Genomic DNA, 9,827 nt, shown 5'->3' with positions numbered 1-9,827 from the left:
AGCACCATAATCTTAATGCATTATTATTATTACAGCCTGATTACATTTACAGTAATATTGTCACACCGGCATCGAGCCTTTTCTTAACCACTGGGAGCTGTAGGTAACTTCCAACTGCGATTGATTATGAACACTTACCAACAACTATTGTAAACACTTTTCCCAGCAAGGTGGACCAACTAGTTTTCCTAGATTCCAGTCATCGAAAGCTGTGCTCATTTTGCGTCTGTGTTGTTTATTTTTCAGATACCACCAAACCTGCAACCAGCGAAATCCCCAAATGAGTCAAATCGCCTGGAGAAGACTTCCCCCATGGACATTCACCTCATGTGCTACTTACGCGACTGCCCCAGAGCGTTCGCAATCCTGCAAAAGCAGTTCACCGGCATTGGCAGCGTTCTGGAGCTCGACTTTCAGAGGGAGGTGGTGACAGTCAGGGGAGACGCTGACAAGGGGCTTAGCGGGGCGTTCTGTGGGGTCCCGGAGAAATGGCACCTCCAAGTCGACCGTTTTTTGAGCCTTTTCCGAGAGACCTTCACTTGCTATCACGTCGTCGAACCCCAAAAGGCAGTGGCCATTTTGCAAGATAGCAGCATTGCCGATGAGTACGTGAAAGTGTACGCCGAGTTAGGATATCCAGTTGTGGTGGGGAAAGAAAGTGTCGTGAAAGAGAGAATAACGAATTTAGAGAGAAAGTTACAGACTAAAACTGAGCTGTCGATTGATGAGAAGAAGCACAAGTTGATAGAGGATGAATTTACAAGAGAGATGCGCACAAACTTGCCAAGTGTTAAGATTTCAAAAGGCAACAATGTTTTGCTTTTTGAAGGTTTAGAAGCAGAGTTGCAGCAAAGTTTGGTAAAATATGAAGGTTTCCTCAAAAAAATCCAACAAAAACATGTACAATTCCCAACTCGGCTGCAAAACTTCCTCACAACCAGTGGTGCGATCGGAAAATACCAAAACCGCTTCTTACAGGGTTTGAGAAATCCGGTCTCTTTAGAAGCTGAGTCGTCGGATTTAGTTTTGTCAAGTTTGTCGTCCAATGCTTTAGAAGAGGCCGCGGCGATTTTAAAAGCGGATTTTGGTTTTGCCGTCGTGCAGTTGCAAGGAAAAGCTGTCGTCCCGCCGGATTTGGATCGAATCAAGGAACTATTAATGACGGGTCAAGCAAACGCAAATGCCCGTGAACGTAGAATCGATGTTAACATAGTCCCTCAGACAAATTATACAGCCAAAGTCCAGCTCGTGGGCTACAGCAAGACCGTGAACCAATTAAAAGAGGCGCTTCATGATTACCAGCTGAACCACATTACCGTAGAAGAAGTGCTAAGCCTACCCAGTGCAGAAATGGTGGATAATTTCAGTAAAATATTGGATTTGATTTCTCCGAAGGACAGTAAAGTAACCATGAAAGCATCCGCCTTCCCCTTTCCGTGCGTGCTGCTTTCAGGGCCGCACAATCTCGTCCAAAAAACCCAGTCGGAGCTAAACGAAGAACTGTCCAGCTTGATCTCGGACACGTTGGTTTTAGACGGACCGGGCGCGAGGGAGTATTTCAGCGCGGAGGGGACAGCGGGCAAGGAGTTGATAGAAAAGTCGAATCATGTCGTCATACAAGTGTTGCCTGAGGGTGAAGCAGAGAGTCCACCAGCGACGGCCGACAGAAGAGGCAGCACTGAACCAGAACCAAGTCCCACCGACGGAGGAAGCGGATCTGATAGGGAAACGTCGCGCCGAAAAATCAGCCTCGAGATCAAGATGGGGAACCTCGTGGATGAGCAGGTATTAGTCTTATTTCATTCATGTTTCTATGCTTTTTCCTAGGATTTTCAATATTGTTTTATTGTAGGCTGTCATTGAGCTACTGCAACCAAGGAAATTTACATTAGATTCCTTCCTATCTATTCCTATTGTAGCTGTTGTCATAGTAACGATAAACAAATGTCTAACTGTTGTTGGAAATATCAGATAAACCTTATTTTTATCTTGTTCTTGCACCTTAAGCCACAACAGGACCACATTTTTTAGTTGTAGTTTTACACTTATAATCGCTAGTTTTAGTTTCACTTCCTGCCTGTGTCATGTCACTGATGATGTAAGCCACAAAAGGGTCTATAGATTGATTATATAATATCCCAAATCCTCATCAACTATGTGCCAGTCCCAAGCCAAGGTACACATACACACTATACAATATACACTGCCTGACTGAAGAAATATAACGCCAAAATCTTGTATTGATGATGGGAGAGTGCTACCACTGTGCAAAGCCTTCTCCAGCACATCCCAAAGACTCTCAATGGGTTTGTGTGATGGCCAATCCATGTGTGAAAATGATGTCTTGCTCCCTGCTGAATTTTGGCATTGTCATCTTGGGAAAATCAAGGAAGAAGAAACCCGTCGATGGAATAACCTGGTCAATCCCAGATTATAACAGTTATATCCAGGTGACAATTTTTTTGTTTTTTTGGGGAGGGGCAGGCAGTGAAGACAAATAAATTATCTGCTGGCATCAATATATGTGGGAAGATCCATCCATTTTTCCATCCATTTTCTTCTGCTTTATCCGGGGCTGGGCCGCGGGCTCAGGAGTCTCAGCAGAGATGCCCAAAATTCGCGATCCATTCCACGTACACCTCCTCCAGTTCTTCTGGGGGGACTCCGAGGCGACACCAGGCCAGCTCGGAGACATAGTCCCTCCAGTGTGTCCTGGGCCTTCCACTAGGACATGCCTGAAGCACCTCTCGCGGGAGGCGACAAGGAGGCATCCTAAACAGATGCCCTAGCCACCTCAGCTGCTCCTTTCGACACTCCGAGCTCCTCCCGGGTAACTGAGCTCCTCACGCGATATGAAGGGTGCGCCCAGCCACCCTGCGAAGGAAACTCATTTCGGCCGCTTATATTCGCGATCTTGTCCTTTCGGTCATTACCCAAATCTCATGACCATTGGTGAGGGTGGGAGTGTAGATATGGGAAGATTAAGTGCCTGTACATCCGGTACAGGCACTTTAAAGAGGACAAGATGGCGGCCATGCTTTATGAATACAAAGAAGAGATTGTTATAATTGTAGCTTTACGATTTCCAACATTTTCTCCCACAGGTGAACGTGCTGGTCGTCCCAATGCTGAAGCAAACCCTGTCGATGAAGTTAAAGATAAAGTTCAAGTTCACCCCAGCCATGAAGAAGTCCCTGTCGCCTGGAGCGGTCGTGGAGGTCGTAGCTCCGGCATCTTTGGGCTGCTCCAAACTCTTCTTCATTGAGTGTCTGCCGTGGGATGGACTCGGAGGGCAGAGTGTGAAGGTATGAAAGAAGTTATTAGATGTATTAGTTGCAAACTGTCCTGGTGGTTGAAGAATTGAATGAAGGACTAAGCACTTTCAGTGTCTAAAAAGATTCCTCATATATTTCCAGGGTCTGGGCGCCGGGTTGAAGCGCTGCCTGGAGCTGTGTGAGGAGCAGCGGTACAGCTCTGTGGCCCTCCCTGTGATCGGTCCCGGGACAGAGCTCAACTACCCGCTCAATGAGGCCGTCCTTCTGCTGAGCGAGACAGTCAAGGAGTTCGCAAATAAAGCGGCGCCCTCCACAGTCGAAACCATACACATCGTCATAAAACCGGATGAGGACAAGTCTGAGGAGGTGAGAATCATTGGTTAGGACAGTACTTTTTACTTCTACTTGACGTAACGTTACTACGAGTACATATTTTGTGTCTGACGCTGCTGTTTGTCTCTCTAGAATTACAGAGAGGTTCACAGACAGTTCACCGAGAACCAGGAACAACAAGGTGAGGAAATTAACAGTTTGACAGAAAACTACTTTTCATCTCACCTGCCAGTGGTTTATAAGACCGGTCAATCCTTTTGTCCGTCTTCTTTAGCGATCTTCAAGTCAGTCAGCAGTGATCTCGATGATTTGTCCATAACTTTCGGGAGCGGGATCCAACTGCAGCTGATTTTTGGAGACATCACCAACGAGAGGACGGAGGCTGTGGTCAACTCCACCAACTTTGAGAACTTTGCTTACAGTAAGACTAATATCTATACCGGACTGGGCGACAACTTGTGCTGACTCTTGTAAGATTACTATTTTAGTCAACTTTAATGAAAGTATTACATTAATTGAGTGATTGAGGCCAAAGAAGAATTACAGGCAGGTAATTATTCATCACTACTATGATGTTAAGCTGTTACTGAAGCCACAGCCACCCTGGGGTAGGCTGTCCATTTACCATGTGGCTATAATGTGTTGTTTATATCCTGATCTCTTATTATATCAGTGCCCTCTGCTGGACACCTGTGAAAATCTTTCCCTTTTGTTTATATTTAAGCTGCCCTCTAGTGGTTGGAATGAGCATTCTGGTTATTCTTAAAAAATTCATAACTCTGCACAGGAATGGGCTATAGCAGGGTGTCCAAAGTGCGGCCCGGGGGCCAAATGCGGCCCTCAGATCAATTTTTGATGGCCCTCAGGCTTGTTGTTGAATTGCCACACAGCACCTGGCATTAAGGCTTTAAGCATAAATAAAGGGGTGGGGCACAATTTAAACCTCTGCTAAATACACCTAATAAAAACCTTTGCATCACTGACCACCTATCTATGGCTCCTCACCCCGTATACGCTTCAATATGTGGCCCCACATAAAAAAAAGTTTGGACACCCCTGGGCTGGAGACTGGGGGAAACCTGGACTTTACCATTTAGCAGGATTTGTTAATGAATTAAACAGAAAATCGACTTATTGCCCAGGCGTGGTTTGATTAATAGTATGATATTACTATACAGTTTTTAATGGACATTTTTTTGCGCAGAGGGAGTGTGTAAAGATATCTTGGCTGTAGCAGGACCAGACGTGGAAGCTGAACTCAAATCAGGTGCGGAAGATTGAAAAATCAAAACCTTTTTCATCTATAAAATGATAATAGAAAAGCTCTCCCAAGTTGAATTGTTTCCTTTTCACTCAATGACCTTATTTTGTTCAAATGTCTTGATCATGTTTCTTTTTGCCGCAGCCAAAGTAGGAAACGGCGAGGTGTTTGTGACCCAGCCCGGGCAGTTCCCGTGTCGAGGCCTGTTGCACGTCCACGGAAAGAAAGACGCGGCGCTGGTCGAACAGTTGGTCGGCAGCATCGTGCAATACTGTGAAGCTTACGCATGGACCTCTGTGGCTATACCTGCGATCTGTGCTGGTGAGGAAGCTTCTGTGTGCTATAAAGGGCCTATATTACGAGACACAGTAGATACAAAGGAGTCTACTCTGCATAATGTAACACTCTTTGGTTATTTTTTCAGGAAGGGGTGGTCTTGCTCCTGGAGTTGTGGCCGGTGCGATACTTCGAGGGCTCAAAGAGGCTCTGTCCATCCCTCTGCTAAGCCTGGTCAGAGTACGACTCGTTCTCAAGACAATCAGTGCTTTCTTGGCTTTTAAAGAAGAAGCCACGCAGATGTTCTCCCCTGCTCTGATCCAAAGAGGTACGTTTTAAATCTCTTAACCCCCGCCTTAACAAGCACGTTTTCTCCAGTTTGGGAGAAACCGGCATTTAGCCAAAAACTTTTAGATTTTGAAAAAGTGTCAATATTGCAAAGAAAACAAGGATATAAAAAAACACAACAAAAATGTGACAAAAAAGCAACAAAATGGCGACAAAAATGTGGCAAAAATGTGTCAAAATCGCAACAAAAACAACAAAAAACTAAGAAAAAAACCTACAAAAACTAAGAAAAACAAGAAAAAAACCTACGAAAAACAAGAAAAAACCCCTACGAAAAAAAAACTGAAAACAAAACCTACGAAAAACAACAAAACTAAAAACAACAACAGAAAACTTTGAAAAAAACTACGAAAAACAACAGAAAACTATGAAACCCCCCCGAAAAACAACAAAAAAAACCTACAAAAAACTACTAAAACATGACAAAAACAAGGGACAAAAATTTTACGATCAGCTTGTTAAGACTTAGTTTTCAAATGGGTCATTACACTGTTGCTCTCCAGTCCAGAAGCTTTTAGATTTGGGTAAAGTCAAACTGGACAAAATGCACTCGGTTAAGGCGGGGGGTTGAAGTCATATCTCCACTAAAATGGGAAATTCCTGGACAACTCTGTGCCTACATAAAGAAACATTTTACTTATTTTTCCAGTGACGCCTCCTCCACCTGTCCGACCCCTGCCGGCCCTTCCAGTTTCTCCTCCAACGCCGCCTCCTCTTCGCCCCAGAATCGACTTAACCTCGCTCTATATAAGCACTTCCAACCAGCAATCTGTCTTCAAGATCACGGGCCTGTCTCAAAACAACATCTCCAACGCCGTGAGAACCATGAAGGATCTGTACAAGTCCACATGCTCCTCCCAAACATTCAAAAAGGAGGAACTAGCAGCACTCACCAATGGAGATTTGTTGACACTGAAACAATGTGTAGTGTCTTTGGGCCTGCAGGAGCAACACGAACAGGGCGACTGGACCGTGTGTGGGCAAACCGCCAAAGTGAACAAGGTCATGCATTTAGTTCATAGTTTCATGTACGGGATGTTGACCAGGGAGGTGAGAACGAAGGACGAGGGTGATTTGTATGCGAGAGTGATGTGGTGCGTTCAAGGGACCGGCGGACAGTGGGAACGGCTCCCCAAAGCGGCCAATTACCAGCTGGAGCACGAGGAGACGGAGGCCGGGATAGTGGACGCCCAGGGGCAGCAGTGGGACGTGGATCTGCAAAATATGGAGGTCACCAAGCAGTTTTTGACTCACAAGGCGACGATCAAGAGGCTCGAGAATCTGCCAGGTTTGTCTGAATTAATAAATTAATAATACATGTTTCACAAATGAATAGCACGGAAGGGTCAAATGTATGCGTTTCCAATGACATCACACATAGTTCCGGCGGCCATTTTGAACACTGAAGTAGAATTATGCAGTACTACAACATGTAACAATATCTCTACTCAGGATGAAAGTGAAAGACAACTGATTGACAGTGGCATTTTAATGTACTTGTAATCATTGCTTATGAAGATAACAGTAAAAACACGGCCCCCAGAGATGCACGTTTATGTGAAGAAACTAGTGAGTCAGTGTAAAAGCTGCTCAAGACATTAGCATGCTACCAGTTAGCAACTGTCATTGGCTTCAACACGATAAACACATGTGGCTGACATATATGACACTGAGGAAATACTCCAGTAACAGCTCTGACCTCTGACCTCTGTCACATGTTGTATCCAAGGCTAGATGTTTGTGGTTCAGGGCTTTCTCTTGGAGAGGTCAGAGCTGAGCTGTTGAAGCTAAATGCTAACCGGTAGCATGCTAGCGTCTTAAACACCGACTCATTGGTTTCTTCACACAAACGTGCGTCTCAGAGGCCGTGTTTTAACTGTTATCTTGTTGAGCAATGATTACGAGTTCATAAAAATGCCACTGTCGATCAGGTGTCTTCTTTTATATCCTAAGTAGAGATATTGTACTACATGTTGTAGTACTGCATAATTCTACGTCGGTATTCAAAATGGCCACCATAACAACAAAAGTCACATGACTGAAAGACATGTATAAGACGAAATACCCCAAAACAATAATGCATATTCTAACCAAACAGAAACCAGCTATATAAGATTACAAATATATGTACACATTTGGGAAGCAGCAGGATGAGAAAAGGGAACATTTTAGACTGACAAACGAATGGCTTCTTTTCAGACTTCACCTTCCCTCTGCACTGGGACAACATGGCGTCCGAAGGAATCCTCAAAGTGGTCCGACTGTTGCCGTCATCTGCCGAGTACCAGACAGTCAAGGAGGGATTTCGACGTACCTGCTCCAAAGCTGTCATTAAAGTAAAGTTACTGTAATCCACTGTTTTGATCATTTGTGTTTTGAACAACGGAATAATGTTATATTTTTCATATTGTTAGATTGAGCGAGTGCAGAACATCCACCTGCGCAGAAGTTATGAAGCTCAGCTGAAGCACATCTCGGACAAGAACAGGCAGATCGGAGGAGCCAACGAGAGGCTGCTGTATCACGGGACGACCCAAGGCAACTCCAAATCTATCCTTAACACGGGGTTCAACAGCCGCTTCTGTGGACAAAATGGTAATTGTAAATACCTATATTTGCAAACTGCTGTACTGAATAGTATTCTTCATTGTGTAATAATACAGAAAACATGTATTTGTATGCTTTTTATAAATATGTTATACAGTGAAATCTGGTGAAGTTGCCTATTATAATTTTAATCTTCCACATAAGCTTAAACTCCTTTCTGTTAAAGCAGTACTAAGTAACTTGTTTACCTTAATAAATCCTTTCCGTAGTCCCTCTGGGGGTAATACAAGTGTTAATGGGATGATTGGGGCGTCTTTCATCTCCCCCCGTGTCTCTGGCCAGAAAACCACAATTGCAACTTCCCTGCCACCAGACCGGAGCCACCAATACACACTAATAGAATCACAAAGAAGAAGCTAACATGCTAACGGGCAAAGCTAGCCGTGGGCTAGGGCTACTTTAAACAATATTTACAGCCAAGTTTGAGTGGGAAAAAAAATAATCTCCATTGTGTAATTGGATACACAATATCCCTCTCTCCCTTTGTCTTTTCTGTCAGCGTAGTATTTACTCTCACGGACAATTAATGAGTACAAAACGCAACATGCTATGACACCTGCAGTGGCGCTTATGGCCTCTAGGGGCAAGAGTTACTAAAGTACTGCTCTAAAGCTGGGGTGTTTTTTTTTCTTTTTGTTTTTGTTATATAAAGTATATTATAAAAACAGTGGGACCAATGGGACTTTTCATTATGAGGAAGGAGGAGGAGGTAGAGGAGCTGACCAGTGCAGGACACCACGCTCTGAAACAGTGACAAACCCAGGAGGCGGTGCACCGTTTCAGTTTCAGCCTGCGGGCACTATGGTTTCCCCTACTTCTAAAAAACATGCATCAGGTTGGCCCACAGTGGTGACGAGCTCAGTTGCGAGTCCTGAACACAATTTTGTTGACCAATAAATCACTTACTAACTTACTTATTAAACTAACACCGAAGTACGATTTATCAGCATATATTTCCGCGGTGGTTACATTTCTACCATGAAACCAGAAAAGGCAACACAACTTCCTGTAGTCCTGCTGTGTATCCACTCAAATCCGTAGTAATGCTTTGTGCTGTTTTTATTTATCTCTAATTCTGGAAATGTATGAATTTGTACTTTCTCCTCAGCCACTTCCTTTGGTCAAGGCACCTACTTCGCCATAAACGCCAACTACTCCGCCCACCCCACCTACTCCAAACCCGCGCCCGACAAGACCCAGCTCATGTTTGTGGCTCGGGTCCTGACCGGTCTCCACACTCAGGGGGAGAAGGACATGAGAGTGCCCCCGCCCCGCGACCCCTTGCACCCCCACGACCGCTTCGACAGTGTGGTGGACAACATGGACCGGCCCAATATGTACGTGGTGTTTCACGACAACCAGGCGTATCCCGACTACCTCATCACCTTCAAGTCGTCGTGAAGGAAGGACTCGACAAACCACATTGCTGCTAAAGGAGGGAATTACAAGATGTTACATAATGTAGGAGTGGTACTTTTTAGCGACTTGGAGGTGATAGTCTCTATATTAAAAGGTGCAATAATGTGAAAACTATTTATTATTTTTTCCTCCTCTGAAAAGTGGACAAAATCATGCAAAATCAATCAATGAACCTTCCAATCGTGGCCCCATAAACCACCACTTTCTCCTAATACCAGTGTTGTGTTACATCAAATAGGACTAAACAGCGGGTTTTCGGGGGCGTTCTTCGGAAGTTTGTATGTGAGTAATAATACAGTGGTCCCTCG

At 44.5% G+C, this 9,827-nt stretch overlaps 1 protein-coding gene across 1 annotated transcript; it reads left to right on the top strand.

Annotated features, from left to right (window-relative positions):
* The first annotated feature begins 1,706 nt into the window (after positions 1 to 1,706).
* LOC306980856 (protein mono-ADP-ribosyltransferase PARP14-like) lies at positions 1,707 to 9,516 on the top strand. Its single transcript, XM_079580368.1, has 12 exons — positions 1,707 to 1,785; positions 3,105 to 3,305; positions 3,417 to 3,641; positions 3,741 to 3,789; positions 3,883 to 4,029; positions 4,813 to 4,875; positions 5,014 to 5,190; positions 5,294 to 5,473; positions 6,143 to 6,781; positions 7,693 to 7,829; positions 7,908 to 8,088; positions 9,209 to 9,516. Exons 1-12 carry the CDS (start codon positions 1,762 to 1,764, stop codon positions 9,499 to 9,501), a joined length of 2,316 nt encoding a protein of 771 aa, XP_079436494.1. The 5' UTR covers positions 1,707 to 1,761; the 3' UTR covers positions 9,502 to 9,516.
* The last annotated feature ends 311 nt before the right edge of the window (positions 9,517 to 9,827 follow it).

Source organism: Gobius niger (genome assembly GCF_951799975.1).
Source record: "Gobius niger genome assembly, chromosome: 21".
Classification (NCBI taxonomy): Eukaryota; Metazoa; Chordata; class Actinopteri; order Gobiiformes; family Gobiidae; genus Gobius; species Gobius niger.
This window is presented reverse-complemented; position numbering and strand designations above follow the sequence as displayed.

Bases quoted from the DNA above. Each gene is read 5' to 3' on its own strand.
- LOC306980856 (XM_079580368.1), top strand. From the start codon at position 1,762: ATGGGGAACCTCGTGGATGAGCAG. The intron at 6,782-7,692 runs GTTTGTCTGAAT...GCTTCTTTTCAG, and splicing joins GAGGCTCGAGAATCTGCCAG to ACTTCACCTTCCCTCTGCAC. The intron at 8,089-9,208 runs GTAATTGTAAAT...CTTTCTCCTCAG, and splicing joins CCGCTTCTGTGGACAAAATG to CCACTTCCTTTGGTCAAGGC.